At 48.6% G+C, this 18,136-nt stretch overlaps 1 protein-coding gene across 2 annotated transcripts in view; it reads right to left on the reverse strand.

The window, feature by feature from the left end:
- Positions 1 to 2,839: 2,839 nt before the first annotated feature.
- BACE2 (beta-secretase 2) overlaps positions 2,840 to 18,136 on the reverse strand; it is a 72,238-nt gene continuing 56,941 nt past the window's right edge. For both annotated transcript variants that reach the window (XM_049627835.1, XM_049627836.1), the window contains exon 9: positions 2,840 to 3,181. In XM_049627835.1, the coding sequence (XP_049483792.1) occupies positions 2,928 to 3,181 (254 nt within the window). In that variant the 3' untranslated portion in view covers positions 2,840 to 2,927. The remainder of the gene's footprint in view (positions 3,182 to 18,136) is intronic.

Genomic DNA, 18,136 nt, shown 5'->3' on the forward strand with positions numbered 1-18,136 from the left:
AGGAGTCTGGTTCCAAGTTTTCAGGAGTGGGCTGCATTCACGAAGGACAGCATTCCCAGAAGTCTCATGCAAGGAACCCGTTTCTTTAATGCCAGATACTGGTTTTTGGTTTAGAAAAAATACAGAATAGTGTGGTACCAATCACTGTGGCGCTTTTTAAAACTCCCGGGGGTGGGCGGGGGGAGGACTCAGTCCTCATCTTGTTTCTTGCTAGTTTTCAAAGAGCTCTAGAGACTGAAGACAGGACTGCATTTGGGGCTTCCAAATAACTTACCGAGAATATAAAATATCACCCTAGTAAAAAAAAAAAAAAACAACAAACCTATGGTTCACGGAGAAGCATCCCACTTCTCATGGGAGGGTTGACAAGGTTTGACAAAAGCATAATGCTAAGTTGCAGCTTTCAAGAAAGGACTGTCTTCCAGCATTTTCCATAGCGTGGTATAAGGTAAAAATGACACGGTCAGACAATTGCTACTTCCCTTCCTGTTCAAAGCAGGCCCGCTAGAAGGTTTCCCAAGCTCCGTATCAATTTACATAACTCGAGGAGGTGGGTGTCACGAACCAGGGTTTTGACTCAACGTCCAATTTTCGACAGCAAAGCATGCCAGAAAAATGTCCCACATTCCACTGTCTATTTCATTCTGGTTGCTAACGTACACTTTTGTAATCTAAGCATTTCCATTAAAATGTCACATCCCATGACATCTGGGATGAAAAGGTGGCGAAATCTGGTAGGAAACCCACAGCATTACAGCAAACTTCATCAGCTACCCTAGAGCTTGAAACTGACTTGCTCTCATCATGCATTCTGGGGACAGTGCCTGCTGGTCTAACACGAGCCCGGAAACCCAACACGAGAGACTGGACAGAAGATATCCGTGTGAAGGACGAGGCAGCAAAACCGCCCGGGTCACCTCTGCAGTTCCCTCGTTTTAGTGCACGAGCTTGGATTTTCACTGCCAAGGGAAAACCCGGTCTGGGAGGACCGCCATCACTTCCGTGAGAAGTGGACCACAAAGCGGGAACCCATGAAAAAGCCAACAGGACAAGAGAGTTAGGCTTCCAGAGATTTCGAACTCTGAAATGTGATTACTACGTGATTACTACGTGTCACCTAGCCGAGACCGGACCTGATGATGAGCATCCGATAAGGGAACCCCCCTCCTGCCATCCCATCTCTAGAGGGCCTCCTAACCCGCCATGTTCCAGCTGTTTTCCTGAACAGAGCACAGAAGATTCACGCTCTAAGATCAACTCAAACCTTCTGTTGCTGTAGTGTCCACAAGGACACCACGACACGTATACGTGGCCCCACGTCTCTGTGGTTGTCTATTCCTCAGGACGGATATGCCCTGGTCCAGTGAGCAGAGCAGATGGCTGACCCCCCCCTCCCCCACCGCGATGTAGCCTATTCTGAATATACGTGACGGTTCAGCCAGAGCAGAAACGCCAGTTAGCCCTCCCAGTAGGATTCCTGCATCCACCCAACTCACCCCAATAGCAATGCAAAGTGAACATGGACTTGGGCACCCAAACAAGAGAGGGGATATTGGCTTTGAGCTGTGAACGCTTCTAATTACATCTGATCACAGCAGGCTGACTACAGAGCATGAAGGATTTTTTTTTTTTTTTTTGCGAAGAAATTAGTTTATCAAATAAATGATAGCAAGAGGGAGGTTCCCCAAATAAAGATCGCACTGCACACCCACCTCGTCGCCGGAGACCGAACACGCCGAAGGAGAGCAGCGCGCAGGTCACGGATTTGTTCTCGCGGGTTCAGATGGCTACACTGGAGTCTAGGGGTTCTGCAGATGCGGACACATGGTCTGGAAGCACGGGAAAAGCCGAAGTTCCTTCAAGTCCTCCGCACATCTTGTGTCTTCCTTCCCCCTGAGTGTTGGTCACCAGGACGGGCATTCGGCCATTTCCCTACCTTCCTAAAAGGTAATAACCCAACCTACCTTCAGAGATCTGGAAAAAACAAACAACCAAGCTGGCGAAATAGGATCTGTTTTTCTCACCCAAACCCCACTTGTTAATTTTAAGTACAAGTACGCCTGTGGGATGATGGCCAGCTGGGTGACAGAACAGCACCTGTCACTCTCACCCAGCGGGGATGATGATTCTTCCAGCCGAGGGCAACAAGGGCAGCAAGCAAGCTGCCTGCGGCCCCCACCCGGGCGCGGGGCCCCGGGCAAAGTCTCAGCAGAGGTAGCTTCTTATTTTCAGACCCACGGTACTACACAAGTACGAGCACAAAAGAGGAGGCTTCCCTTGATGGACAATATGCTTCCCGTCTTCAGAAGAGGCTGGTGAAGACCGTGGAGGGATGTTCTTCTCCCAAAGGATTCGAGCTCCCATTCAGACCACAGAGAGACCCAGAAAAGGGTTCTGTTTCCAACTCCGAAGCGGGCAGGATGGTCATATCATCAGGCCCCAGGTTGCTCCTCCTGCCGCCATATTGCAAGGCTCCCGTACACTCTGATCCAGGTTGAGGCCTGGCGCAAAATACCCTTCCATGCAATTAATATGAAAAGCTTCCCATCAGCTAGGAGGAGTTACGAACCATACGTACTCCCTTCTCCGGAGACGGGAGGAAGGGGAGAATGAGCCAAAGCGGGTCTTGGCCGCACACTTAGCCAGTCTGGCATAACCAGTCACAGAAAGCCTGAAGCCCAATTCACTCTGTTTTGGTTTAGAATGAGGTGTTTTTATTATAATTTTTCTTGGAAGTGAGGGAGAAGAAGGAAGCTTTAAAATCAAGAATCAAAATACAGTGAATCTGGAAGGCATCTGGGAGCAGAACAGATTTAAGACTAGTGGTTACAGGAAGGAACCCTGCCTTATGACCCCGGCTGCTGCACCTGAAACGGAATTCTCCTAACAGAGAGTTCAAGGTCGCGCACGAGCTCGGACCCTGCTCTTCATTTCCAGCGATGCCGGACGAGCGAGGACTCGTCATTGACAACCTCGGGGTCCGGGGGCAGGCGCCGACACCGGAAAGGAAGTAGCAGCAGGACGATCAGGGTAAGAAGGATGATTCCACACACGCTCATGAGAGTGTAGGAGACAATCCACAAAATGGGCTCGTTCAAAGGCAGGGCGGGGACGCAGTTGCTGGCTATGTCGTCTGTTGAGAAAGGCCCAGAAATTTCAGACACTGGAGCACCGGCAATTTCTGGGGAGACAGAAAGGGGGAAAATCCACAGCTGTGAGGGGCGCAGCCCATCTCCGCCGTGTAACGAGAGAGAGAACGCCTGCTCTGTGAGACCGCGGCCTCACGGGTCAGGAGCCAGTGGCTCAGGCAGGGGACCTCTGCGTCAGCACATTGTCACGGCGTTCAGTGCCCGCACCGGAGCACGGCACGTCCCGCGGTCTGCAGGTGCTGCACCCACGTGGGGGAGAGCGATGGGCAGAAGGGCACATCCAGAAGCCTCGGGGGCCCCGGCGAGGCCTGGCAGGGCCGCGGGGCCCGGCGGGCGAGGGTGCATCGCCCAGCGCCTGGGGAGGACGACCGAGACGGGGCGGCTGGGAGGGAAGGAGGGGAAGGAAGTAGGGAGGACAGTGGTATCTACGGCGAGGAGCTCGGCAGAGCCTGCCCGAAGCTCGGGGATGTCCCCGGTGCAGTCCACCTGACTTCATGCTGCCTTCACGTCAGCCTGCCCCACACTCCCGCTGGGCTCCAAGACCAGCCGGCCAGACCGGCCTGCCCAAGAGAGTCTTCCCTGCCCCGCGTCCCCCCTGCAGTGTGTGAAGGGCCCAGAATCAGGAACGGTATGTGAGTGTGACACTGAATTCGCACGAGGTCAGGAGGGTTCGTTCGTTCCTCCCTCCCTCCCTCCCTCCCTTCCTTTTTCTTTTTTCTTTTTTTTTTTTTTTTTTATGTAGGCTTCATGCCCAGGGAGCCCACCCAGGTGGGCTCAGTCAGTTAAGCGACCAACTTTGGCTCAGGTCATGATCTCACGGCTCATGAGTTCAAGCCCCGTGTCGGACCCTGTGCTGACAGCTCGGAGCCTGGAGCCTGCTTCGGATTCTGTCACTCTCTGTGACAGAATCCCCCACTCGCGCACACGCTCTCTCTCTCTCAAAAATAATATAAACATTAAAAAAATTTTAGGGGCGCCTGGGTGGCTCAGCCGGTTAAGCGTCCGACTTCGGCTCAGGTCATGATCTCACGGTCCGTGAGTTCGAGCCCCGCGTCAGGCTCTGCGCTCACAGCTCGGAGCCTGGAGCCTGCTTCGGATTCGGTGTCTCTCTCTCTCTCTGACCCTCCCCTGCTCATGCTCTGTCTCTGTCTCAAAAATAAACGAACATTTAAAAAAAAAAATTTTTTTTTAATTAAAACAAATTGTAGGCTCCATGCCCAGAGCAGAGCCCAACACGGGGCTTAAACCCATGACCCTGAGATCAAGACCTGAGCTGAGATCAAGAGTCGGATGCTTAAGGGACTGAGCCACTCGGGCGCCCCGGAGAGGATTTCTCAAAGCAAGTCTGGGGGTTATCAGTACTGCATTTCTCTACCATCAGATTTATCTGCCCCTTTCAGAAGCACAGAATTTATGTGGCACTTTACGTTTTACTTGGAAAAAGAGAAAGGTCTTGCCACCCGCTTCACCCATGTTTAATCGCAGAGATGCATATTGAGGCGCCAAAAAACACTGTCACTAAGCATTTGATTTTTCTGTAACTGGAAGCCTCAAGACCCTAAGGTCTGCCACATAACATCTTTTTTTGGTGAGGAAAGAAAAAGTCAAACTAACAATGGAATGATGGCCTTAGAAGAAGGGTTTAAAATGGGGGAAGAAACAGACGTGATTGGAACATTTTCCTGCTCATGGGGATTGTGTGTGTGTGTGTGTGTGTGTGTGTGTGTGTGTGGACTCACAGCGTCCTCTGAGTCAGCTGGAAGAGCGCAGCAAGGGACCAGAGCCTGTGTGTACCCAGGAACACAGGGGCGCTGGCCTCCTGTCCATCCAGACAGCAGGTGCCGCGGCTGTGGTCACCATTTAAACAACAAACTCTTTGGCCATTTATATTTCTATTATAATTTCTGCCTTTTTCTCCTGAGCCGTAAGAATCCTTCACGTAGTAGAAACAAGTGGCAAGTGCCTTTCCAGAGCAGGTCCTCTGTCTTTTAAAAAGCGTGTTTACTTTATAAATTGGGAAGCATGCTTAGCGCACGTACCAAAACCAGCACCAGTGCAGAACGCGAGGCGATGAAAATCACCTAAAACCACTTTTGCTTCAAGATGGAGTAAGAGGGGCCGCATTTACCCCCCCACACACCTGAAACAACTAAAATACTGGACAAAATATGTGATGAAACAAAGATTCTGAAGGTATTGCAAACTGCACAAGGAGCCTAAATCCCGACGGATAGAGGAAAGTGGCCTTGAGAACGTTTCTGGGTTGTGGTGCAGGGAGGGGGACACGGGCAGAGGTGGGCAGCCTTTGGGGCGGGGGCGGGGCAGGGCTGGGAGGTCCAGGCAGGACTGAGGGGAGGGGCAGGGCAGAGGGGCAGGGCTGCGGGGACAGGGCAGGGCTGGGAAGCAGGGCAGAAGGGCAGGGCTGGGGGTGGGGGGCAAGGCAGGGCTGGGGACTGCTGGGGTTCACAAGGGCAGTGAAGGGCAGGAGGCAGCTGTAGACAGAAATTCCACACACCTCCAGAGGGCCCCCGCTGAGCCTTCAGCAGAGAGCTGACAAAATTGAGCGGAGGGCCCAAGATCCACTTGAAAGGCCTAGAAGGAACAGGGCTTGGAGCTCCCGTGCAGAGCTGACTACTGTATCTACCGCCAACCGCTTTCTGTCTACGCCGTGTCCCAGTGGAAAAAAACCCAAACCCAACTCGCAGGGCATGAATCAGAGTACTAAGGGTCTCTCCTCCATCACAGGGAAAGGAACCATAGACTGCACAGCGCTCTGGTCTGATCTTAGAGGCTTAAAAGCAACACGGGCCACGGGCGCCTGGGTGGCTCAGTGGGTTGAGCGTCCCACTCTTGGTTTCAGCCCAGGTCATGATCTTGTAACCGCTTTTCTAAAACGCGGGGATCGCGTTATGGCAGATGGAACCCACGATCAGGGCTGACAGCAGTCCCGGCACCCGGTTGATTAGGTCGAGAATGAAACCAAAGGAGTCTGGCTACCGGGGAGGGGCTCCTCCGCAGGAGGCCCGTTTAGACAAACATCCAATATATCCGGAGGCAGTTTATCAGCCTGATTAGTAGCCAAACACATTCTGCAAGAGGCCCTGAGATCGGGAGCCTGCTTTAGGGCCATTCACAGCTGGACGCAGGGTACCTCAGTCTACCTGTTCTGTTTCCTGCAGAAGAGAGGGCTTCAGTAGTCAGTAGGGGACTCTGATGAAAAATAGTAAAGGCAGAATTCCATCATGGTCCAAGCCACGTTCCGACACATATATAGTCCTTACAGACCACTTCCTAGGAAACAGTCCTTGGCTGGGTTTTAAGTCGGTCGGGTCCTAGTTTCGGCCGGCTCCCAGTGGAGGTCCCAGGGCCAGAAGCAGCCAGACCAGGGATGTGGAGGGGATCACATCAGACCAATGAGGAGGAAATCTCATACGGCAGTCGTGAAGGTTGGCAGCCGTCCTGGTGACTTAGGTGGCTGTCCCATGCCCAAGACAGACAACGTCGTACAAGGACAGGGATAAAGAGAGGGCCTCCAGCTCCTGGGTCTTACTACCAAATCGGCCGGGGTCTTAACTTCCAGCCAAAGGGGGGGCTTTGTCCTCCCCGTGGAGCAGCCCTGGACTAGAGGATTACAGCCCGAGCGATTGACATCAAAGTGTTCCATTAGGACCAAACTTCTCGAAAAGCCCCTGAAATGAGAGTAAAGGAAGAAGAGAGAGGACTCACTTGGTTCACACCGAGGCGCAGAGCCCAGAGGATGGAAAGACTCACAGCCCCACGTAAGGGCGCCGAAACGATGAAATTACGGAGTGGGTTCGTGAGCAAACGGCTAAGAAAGAATTCTTGCGACGTCTCTGGTGCAAAAGGTGATTTTCTTCCAGCTCGGGGACAGGACCCGGGGGCAGAAAGAGCTGCACCGGGCTTGTGAGGAGTGAGTGGCCATATACTTCTAAGTTAGTGGGGGTGAGGGGCGGCGTAAGTCTCTAAGGAACTTGGAAGCTAGGATTTCAGGACCTTGAGGGGCTCGCTGCTGCTAAGATGAGGTTACCTTCGGTCTTTGATAAAACAAAAACACCAAGGCAGTAAGGCAGCCAGGAGCTCCCTGAGCAAGGTCACACTCGGCACGTGTCAGTGTCAGCGGGCTGCGAGCTGTAAGGAGATTTAACTTCAGCTACATTTCTCTTGCCTTTGTTTCCCTCATCAATCTCGGGGTTCCCGAGATCAAGCCCCAGGCTATCAACACAGAGCCTGCTTGGGATTCTCTCTCCCTCTCTCTCTGCCCCTCCCCTGCTCCCGCTCTATTTTCGAAAATAAAAAAAAATAAGCATTAAGGAAAAAAAAAAAAAAAAAGCAAGACAAGGCAGGACTCTAACTTAAATGTGACCCAGGAACAGATCTCAAGCATATTTGCAGGAATACAGGAGTATTCAGCACTGTTTTGGATACCTGGACCCAACTTTAACATGCTGGGGCTTAAGTCACCAACAGGCAGTTCTCACACCCCAGCTGGGTGTCCTCGAATTCAACTCAATTCTGACACTGTCTACCCGGAAGCAGCATCAGATCCCACAGGTGAAGGGCTCAGTCCTACAAAGCTGTCCCCCAACCCCCGACCTTCAGACATCAGTTAAAAGCCCAGGTTGTTACCTATGCTTCTGACTGATGAACTACAGACTGGAGGTACCAACCACCCCCACCTTGAGCTTCATTCATTTGCTAGAGAGGCTCAGGGAACTCAGAGAGACTGGGTACTTACTGAATTACTGGTTTACTAGAAAAGGACAAAACTCAGGGGCAGCCAGATGGAAGAGGTGGCCAGGGCGAGGTGTGGGGGGAGGGGGAGGAGCCTCCGTGCCTGCAGGTGCCGCTCTCACCATATTTCCACACATCCACCTGCCCCGAACCCTCTCCTTTTGGATTTTCATAGTGGGTTCGCTGCACAGACCCGATGGATGAAGTCACTGGCCAGTGGAGATGGCTTCGGTGACCAGCCCCTCCCTCCCTGCAGGCCAGGGGGAGGGACGGGAAGTTCCAACACTAATCACAGGCCAGCCCCACCCTTAGATGCTTTCCAAAGTCACCTCACTAACATAACAAAAGACAACACTCCTCGTTGGAAATTCCCAGGGTTTTAAGGAGCTCTGTGCCAGAAATGGAGGCAGATACCAAACACATATTTCTTGTAACCTGTAACATCACAAGCATCCAACAAGGTGGAATTCACAATGTCTGGCCTCCAATAAAAAAAAAAAGAAAAAGAAAAAATCACCAAGTGTGCAAAGGAGCAGGAAAACACAATTCATAATTCACACAGAAGTAGAAAAACGCAGTTCATACCAAGGGGGGAAAGAATCAATCCTATGGAACTTGGCAAAGGAATGACACCCATGGTGGAATTCGTAGACAGGATATTGAAACAGCTACTATAACTGCGTTCCACTCAGGATGCTGGAGGGAATATCGGGCGTGAATAGAGACACAATAGCTATAATCACGTCAGACGTGTTAGACAGACAGCAGCTATAAGACCTAAGTCAAATTTCTAGAGATGAAAACCGCAATGTGCAAGAGGAGAAATGCACTGCATGATATTAATGGAATATGAATCCGCAGGAGAAAAAGACCAGTCAACTCGACAACTTGAAACTAACCATGAAACACAGAGAGGGCAAAATCCTGAAAACATAAACAGAGAACGTCGGTAAACTGTAGGGCCACACTCAGAGGACCCAGATGAGGGGAGGGATGGGAGGCAGAAAACATATCTGAAACAATGATACCCCAAACCTTTCCAAACTTCAAGGAACCAGCAAGGTCACAGATCCAAGAGGCTCAGAGATCCCCAAGCCTAAGAAGCACGAAGCAGATTACACCAGTGAACTGCTGAAAACCGGTGACAAAGGGAAAATCTTAAAAGCATACAGAGCAAAACGAAACATTCTGTACAAAGGAACAAACAGAATTAGAGCGACTTTCACGTCAGGAGTAACACAAGCGACAAGACTGTGCGGTGACAGCTTTCAAGTGCCGGAAGGGAAAACCTTGTCAATCTAGAATTCTGTACCAAGCAACAGGGTCTTTCAAAGTGAAGATAAAGATGTTTTCTGACATACACCAGCTGCAAGAATTTATCACAAGAAGAGACACGCACAGCCTTAAGAAAGAAGGAAATTCTGGGACACCTGGGTGGCTCAGTCAGTTAAGCATCCTAACTCTTGATTTCAGCTCAGGTCATGATCTCAGGGTCATGAGAACTGAGCCCCCGCATCAGGCTCTGCACTAGCAGCAAGGAGCCTGCTTGGGATTCTCTCTCTTCCTCTCTCTCTCTCTCTCTCTCTCTCTGCCTGTCCCTGGCTCTCTCTCTCAAAATAAACTTAACACACACACACACACACACACATACACACACACACACACACACAGATAAACCTGGAGGACATTATGTTAAGTGACATAAGCCAGACAGAGAATCTGGCTGGATCTCACCTACACGTGGAATCTAAAATAGTTCAACTCAGCAGCAGAGAGTAGAATTGTGGGGGTAGATCTTAAGTGAAGGAAGGAAGGAAAGAAAGAAGAAAGGAAGAGAAGAGAAAAGAGAAGAAGAAAAGAAGGAAGGAGGGAGGAAGAGAAGGAAAGGAAAGGAAAGGAAAGGAAAGGAAAGGAAAGGAAAGGAAAGGAAAAGAAAGGAAGAAGGAAGGAGGGAGGGAGGAAAAAGGAAAGGGAAGGGAAGGGAAGGAAAGGAAGGAGACAGTACCTTTGTGAGGTAGGTGATGGATATGTTAGCTTCCAGGGATCATTCCACAACATACACATCTATCAAAGCATCAAGTTGTATACCTTAAATGCATATAGCTTTCATCTGTCAATTATATCTCAATAAAGCTGACCAAAAAAAGGAAGAAACCATCACAGCCAACTGCACCAAAACCACGGCAAAGCCAGCCCTTCGAGCAGAAATCGGTGATGTCGGATGGAAACTGGGATCCACACAAAGGGAAGACGAGCCCAGACTCGGTGACCACACGGGCAATTATAACGTCTCTCCTTTTCATTTTAAACACTGAAGAAGATAACTGGCTGAAAGCAAAAATAACACCAGTGTAGGGGGCGGTTTCTAACACATGCCTAAGTAAAACGTGTGACAGCAACATCGGGGGACAGGATGGCGAGAGACCATGCAAGAACACTCTAGGTCCCTTTCCTACCCGAAGCGGTTCCCTGTGTCAATCAAAGCCGCAGGCTACGAACCCTGTGGCAACCACCACCACACAACAGCCACAGCTCATAAACTCGCCGAGATCAAGAGAAACAAAAATGTTCAATCCAAAGGCAGCAGAAAAAGGCGGGGAAGGGAGAGAAGAGGCCAACAGAAAACAGGTAGCAACGCGGGAACAGCATTCATTCCCACATGAATCATCACATTAAATATAATCTAAGCCGGGGGTCGGCAAACATTTCTGGGAAGGATCGGATAGCAAATGTGTTAGGGATTTTGGGGCCGCCCTAGGATTCCTGTCCCCTTCTGTCCTGATTATTTTCACACCCCTTTAAAAATGTAAAACCGGGCGCCCGGGTGGCTCAGTCAGTGAAGTGTCCGACTTCGGCTCAGGTCACGATCTCACGGTCCGTGGGTTCAAGCCCTGCGTCGGGCTCTGTGCTGACAGCTCGGAGCCTGGAGCCTGCTTCAGATTCTGTGTCTCCCTGTCTCTCTCTCTGACCCTCCCCCATTCATGCTCTGTCTCTGTCTCAAAAATAAATAAAACATTAAAAAAATAAAAAAATAAATTAAAAAAATGTAAAACCATCTTCAGAGGTCGTAGAAAAGACCTCCACCCGCCAGATCCGGCCTGCGGGCTGCCATCTGCCAACCTCGGGTCTCAACGCCCCAGCGACAACGCAGACACCGTGGAATTAGATATGAAGCAAGACCCGACTACTCGCGACCTGTAAGAAGCCCACTTTAAATACAAACACTCAAATACGTTGCAAGTCACAGGGTGGAAAAAAGACGGGTCAGGCTAACGGTAATCAAGAGAAATGCAGTGGCCGTGTCAGTTATCAGACACCGCAGACTCAGAGCAAAGAGGACTGCCAGGGACGAAGGCACTCATTTCCGAAGGGTTCGGGTTCAACGCACCAACAGGGCACAGCCATACTAAGGGTTTACACGCCTCCTAAGAATTTTGAAATGTAGGAAACAAGAATAAGGAACCTGCAGAAGTTTAGGGAAACCCGCCCTTATCATTCTCAGCAAGAGCGCACGCGGGCAGGAAGTGAGTGCGGGTAGAGGCCACCCCAGCAGCACGACCCGCAAGCTTGACGTCACTGGCAATTACTCCACCCACGCAGCGAATATTTTAATTTTTTTTCACGTCTATTTTTGAGAGAAAGGCAGAGAGTGAGCAGGGGAAGGACAGAGAGAGAGAGAGAGGGAGACACAGAATCCGAAGCAGGCTCCAGGCTCTGAGCCATCAGCACAGAGCCCGATGCAGGGCCGGAACCCAGGAACCGCGAGATCATGACCGAGCTGCGGTCGGACGCTCAACCGAGGGAGCCACCCAGGAGCCCCGAATATACCTTGCTTTCGAGAGCACATTTAACCAACACAGGCTACATTCTGGGCCACGAAACAAGTTTCAAGACATTGAAAAGAATTCAGTTCAGGGGCGCTTGGGTGGCTCAGTGGGTTAAGCGTCTGACTTCAGCTCAGGTCATGATCTCACGGTTGGTGAGTTCGAGCCCCGCGTCTGGAGCCTGCTTCCGATTCTGTGTCTCCCTCGCTCTCTGCCCCTCCCCCACTCATGCTCTGTCTCAAAAATAAAAACACTTAAGAAAGTTTTTTTAATAAAAAAAAAAAAAGAATTCAGTTCATACTGTGTTCTCTGACCACAGTGGAATTAAGTAAGAAGTCAGAAACAGAGGGGCGCCTGGGTGGCTCTGGCAGTTAAGTGTCCAACTCTTGACTTTGGCTCACTCAAGTCACGATCTCACAGTTCGTGAGTTCAAGCCCCACACGAGGCTCTGCTTGGGATTCTGTCTCTCTCTCTGCCCCTGCCCCGCTTGTACACGCGCGCGCTCTCTCTCTCTCTGTCTGAAAATAAGCCTAAAAAATTAAAGAAAGAAAAATCAAAAGAACGGGGCAGTCAAGTATGTCAACGAACAGCACACATGATATGATTTCACTTAGGTTAAAAGAGAAAACCAAACAACAACAAAACCAAAACCAAGCCCAGATCTCCTAGGTATTTTATCTGTAAAATGGGAGATGGCAATGGTACCCACAAATCACAGTCTTAGTGAATGGGGACCAAGCTAATAGAAGGCACTTAGTACAGTGCCTGGGGTAAGGGCAGTGCTTCCTAAGCACCACGTGTTAATATCTTGTTATTTTAAATCTTTCATCAATGTCTTGGGTTAAAATTGTAACTATGTGTTTTCTCGGTTCTATCTTCCAGAAGACCCAGTTGATAATGAGCACCTGAGGAAGATCCATCAACTTACCAACTATAAAAATTATCATGGCTGGGGTCTTTTCTGCCATGGCATGTAAAATAAAGTGATGGTACCGAGACGCCTTTCGAGCAGCCGTGGTTCACTTGGAAGAACATTCTGGAGCTCCAGGACAGGCATTCTAGACCCAGGGCCATTTTGTGCTGCAACTACACGAAAACCTCTTACTAACTACCCCAGGCCTCGGTGTTCTTTTGAGACCGCATGATTCATGTCTTTGGGGCCCCTTGGCTTTGCAATCCTTTGATTATATTCTAAGTAGATGGCAGAGGCCCCGCTCTGAAACTCTGTTCTTAACAGCTAACTTTCCTATTTTTAAACATGAATATGTACCAGATGATCCACTTTCAACCTGCACAAGGAAATTCACAGCGAAACGACTGCCACAATCCATGGTACGTCTCAAGTTGTAAAAGCTCAACTCTATACAGCTCTTGGGTGTTAAATGTCTCAATCTATAAAAAGACATGAGTGGTATTTCAGAAGCTTTGGATACATTAAGAGAGATCTGTCAATCTTAACGCTCTGTTATCCTTCTAGCTCTAGGACACTTGGCCCAGCCAACACAGAGGCATCTGAAAGCGCACCGGCCTTGAACGTCCGTCTGTCTGTCTGCTGCTGACTTGTGAGACTATCTGTACGCTGAAGCCCCAGGCCGGCCAGCACTATGACACGCGGTGACCACCGCCGTATTTATCCGGCTCCGATCTGAGACCAGAATAGTGATTCTTTGTAGGGGTTGGGGGGGGGGGGGTGAGGCGAGGAGAGGCAGGGCAGCACAAGAGAAGCATCTGTGGATCTTTTTCCAAAATAACCATCACCCTCCCACCTACCACCATTCTGATACACCCTGGCTGAAAAAGGAGGGGAGGGTGTGGGCCATCCTGTATTTTAAAAAGCTCCCCGGCAAAGTCCTCAAAGAGCTCCCACTCGCTGCTCTCCTTCCCACCCTGTCCCAACCCTTAGAGACAAGCCGAATCCCATGGCGGAGTGTGGTGTGACAAACACCAATTATTACGGAAACCCAATAAAAGACATCAAGAGAAAAGGGAAGCTCCCAAAGGTTTGGGCTCCACCAAGTGCTAGCTGGCACCGAGAGAGAACGTCCTCCTCCTCCCACACAGAGAAAAGATGATAAACTCATATTTTTAAATATGTAGATGAGCCCGGAAATAGGTGCTAGGACTGGGGATCCAAAGCCCAGGGACAGGGGTGCGGAGGGGGATGGGAAAAAGACTTGACCCCGGCACCACGGAGGGGGCTGGTAGAGGCTGGCTTGCTGGGGGAGGGAGCCGGGAAATTTCTGCCAACCAGGAAGCCGGACTCTGCCCGAGGTCTGGGGGCCGGAAGGGCAAGGAAGAACCTCCTGCGAGAAGCAGAGCTTCCCTGCCACCGCCTGGAGCAGGGCTGGCATCGAAATTTACACAGCTTGGTGTAGAAATCCTGAAGTGCTCATCGCCTCACACTCAGCAGAAACAAATGCAAAATTGGTTTATGGCAACATTTTTACAACCCAAGGTGCACTGAACTCTCTCCAAAGGGAAAAAAAAAAAAAGCTTTCCCACTAAAGATAAGCTCACAACAAGTAGTTGCAAACCAAGTGAGAAGAAAATCTGCCACGAGAGAACAGCAGACACAAAACCAAAGAGATCAGCTCTCCGTAAACGATAGGAAAACAGAATATGCTGGAGATTACACAATAGCGGTGTTTAAAAACTCACTAAAATACTACCAAGGCTTTTTAATCAGGCTGATTGAAAGGTTCATAAAGGAAAATAAAATTGAGAAAGAACAGCGGGGGGAGGGGGGGTGCGCCTGGGTGGCTCAGTCAGTTAAGCGTCTGATGCTTGATTTCGATTCAGGTCATGATCTCACCGTTCATGAGATCAAGCCCCTCATCCAGCTATCGGCGTGGAACTTGTTTGGGATTCTCGGTCGCCCTCTCTGCCCCTTCCCCACTCATGCATGTGTGAGCACATGCGCACACACTCTCTCCTGCTCTCCCAAGAGCAATAAATTAAAAAAAAAAAAATACTGTAAGATATATCGATTGAACAGAATAGAAAATCCAGACATACAGACCTATCTCCCCAAATACTTACTGGAATTTGGTATGTGATAATATTCAAATCAGTGAAGAAAATGTGGATTATTTGGGAAAACGTCATAGGAACATGGGATAATCATATGGGGGGGAGGTTTAATCCATACAAACTATGTCAAGGTAAATCAAACATAGAAGTACTTGTACAAATCACGAAATAATTTCAATAAACAAGGTCATTTAAAATGTGGCTTTAAACCTAAGGGCCTTAAAGGAAAAGACTGACATATTTAAATACATGAAAGCATTTTTTCAATAAAATCCATTATCAGGGGCGCCTGGGTGGCTCAGTCGGTTGAGCGGCCAACTTCGGCTCAGGTCATGATCTCGCGGTCCGTGAGTTCGAGCCCCGCGTCGGGCTCTGTGCCGACAGCTCAGAGCCTGGAGCCTGTTTCGGGTTCTGTGTCTCCCTCTCTCTCTGCCCCTCCCCCGTTCATGCTCTGTCTCTCTCTGTCTCAAAAATAAATAAACGTTAAAAAAAATTTTTTTAAAAATCCATTATCAGCAAAGTTTCTAAATAATGTAGAATTGAAATATGGATTATAGCTTTTTTCCCTCCAAATAGCTAATTACTCCATTACACCACAGAGATTCTACAAATCAATAGAAAACAACTAAAAATCCGACAGGAAAGAAAAAAAAGGGGAAAGGATATGAGTGCCTAGTTCACAGAAAATGAGAAACAAATGCCCTAGACATTTACTTATAAAAATAAACTCCACCTCACGCATACAAAGTCATACAAATTAAAAACTACACTGAGATAACCTTCATCCATCAGATTGGCAAAATTCCCAAAGGGGTGACAACACCTTGTTGGTGACGCTGACTGGAGAGTCAGGCCACAGTATACGTTGCTAGACAAACGGTACAGCCAACGCAGAAAAGAGCACAACCTCCTTAGAAGGCGATGTGACGATACCCATCAAGATGACAAAATCTTAGGGCATCTGGGGGGCTCAGTTGGCTGAGCGACTCAGGTCACGATCTCACAGTTCGTGAGCTCGAGCCCTACCTGTATCGGGCTTGCTGCTGACAGGGCAAAGGCTGCTTCAGATCCTCTGCCCCCCCGCCCTCTCTCCCCCTCCCCTGCCTGCACACTCTCTCAAAAATAAATAAACATTAGAAAGAAAAGATTCTTATATGTTTATACCCTTTAACCCAGCAATTGTACTTTCATATGTGAGAATAAACACAGACAAATGGCATCCACTGCAACACTGTCTATAACAACAGGAGACTGGAAACAACTTCAATGTATCCATAAGGAATTGTTAAATGAATTAGAGAAGAGCGACAGAAGATTATGAGGCTCAAACAATAATGGGGAGAGGGGGCGCCTGGATGGCCCACTCGGTTAAGTGTCCAACTTCGGCTCAGGTCATGATCTCGCGGTTCAAGAGTTTGAGCCCTGCATCGAGCTCTCTGCTGCCAGTGCAAAACCCACTTTGGATCCCCTGTCCCCCTCTCTCACTGCCCCTCCCCTGCTGGTTCTCTCTCTCTCTCAAAATAAATAAACTTAAGAAAATAATGAGGGAACACTTGAAGTCTTTATAACTGCCTCTAACAGAGCGGGGCGCTATCTAACGCACTGTGATTTGAACACGATCTGGCCGTTTTCAAAAATTAAATAAAATAATGGAGATAAAGGGAATACAAGTCACAACAATATTTACAGAACAAAATTTACAGAGAAGTAAACGTGTCTATTTGAAAAAGTACACAGTGGAATTGCCAGAAATGAAAAATACAGTCGATGTAATTAAAAGCTCACTGAATAGTTTAAGTGGTCGACTGAACACAGTTGAAGAGAGGACTAGGGCACTACGGGATGTATCTGCAGAAAACTACACAGAATACAGCAAAGGTAAAGAGAAGAAAGTATGAGTGAGAGGTCAAGGGACATGGAGGAAATAAGGAGAAATCTCGAAATTTATCTCAGGAGACCCAAAAGAAGGAACTAGTAAAAATGGCTGTGAGGTAATAGTGAAGGAGGCACGAGCTGAGAATTCTCTAGGATTGGTGATAAAAAACACGAATCCTTAGATTCAGAGAGCACAATGAGTCTTGAGCAAGATGAAAAACCATCTATACCTACATACATCATGGTGAAACTCCAGAAGACTAAAAATTTAACCTAAGTCTGAACAGCAAGCAGAGGAAACCGATGACCCTTTTTGGTACCACAACTGAAAGTGACTTTTCATCAGCAGTAATGTTGGCCAGAAGATGTTGAAATATCATCTTCAAAACACTAAGGGAAAAACGGTCACCCTAGAATTCCACACATAGTTAAATTATGAGTCAAGAATTGGGGATGAATGAGGGGCATCTGGGTGGCTCAATTGGTTGAGCATCCAACGTCGGCTCAGGTCGTGATCTCACGGTTTTTGAGTTTGAGCCCCACATAGGGCTCTGTGCTGACAGCTCAGAGCCTGGAGCCTGCTTTGGGTTCTGTGTCTCCCTCTCTCTCTGCACCTGCCCTGTTCATGCTCTGTGTGTGTGTCTCTCTCAAAAGTAAATATTAAAAAAAATTTTTTTTAATTTTCATTTATTTTTGGAGGAGAGAGAGAAACAGAGCACGAGCGGGGGAGGAGCAGAGAGAGAGGGAGACACAGAATCAGAAGCAGACTCCAGGCTCTGAGCTGTCAGCACAGAGCCCGACATGGGGCTCGAACCCACAAACTGTGAGATCATGACCTGAGCCGACGTCGGACGCTCAACCGACTGAGCCACCCAGGTGCCCCCTAGAAATTTTTTTTAACTTGGGGGAAAAATGAAATTTAAAAGAAATCCTAAATTACATTCTTCAGCATAAGGAAAACTGCTGTGTCATAATGTTTATCCATTTTCCTTTGTTGAGCTTTGAACAGTTTTTAGTTTGATGAAAATGGCGGTTTTATGTAACAATGTAATTACTGAATGATGTGCTTTAGTTTGTTTTATGAATAAAGCTGCTTCTGGTCAGGTCTTTGGGTGGAAACACACATTCATTTCCTCACTGCATCTACCTAAGAGTGCCGTTGCTGAGTCATAGAGTAGGAATATGTTTAACATTAGCAGAAAATGTCAAACCGTTTTTCCATTCATACTAAACAATTTCAGCAAAGTGAGAATCCCTTAACGGAGGATTAGAAGGGAACTCCAAGAGCCTACTCCATGCACCAGACTATAGGACTGCTCTCACAAAAAATCCAAGTGACTAACAACTATTTTAAAAGGAGAATTTTAGCAACGTGACTGGATAGAAGATTAATATACAAACAAACCCTGTGTTGCCCGTATACCAATCAAAATAGGTACCTAAGCAAGAGATATATGCATAAGAACTTCTTGAAGAAAACTGCAAAAACTCTGTAGGATATAATAG

The sequence above is a fragment of the Panthera uncia genome, chromosome C2 (genome assembly GCF_023721935.1).
Source record: "Panthera uncia isolate 11264 chromosome C2, Puncia_PCG_1.0, whole genome shotgun sequence".
NCBI classification, from domain to species: domain Eukaryota; kingdom Metazoa; phylum Chordata; class Mammalia; order Carnivora; family Felidae; genus Panthera; species Panthera uncia.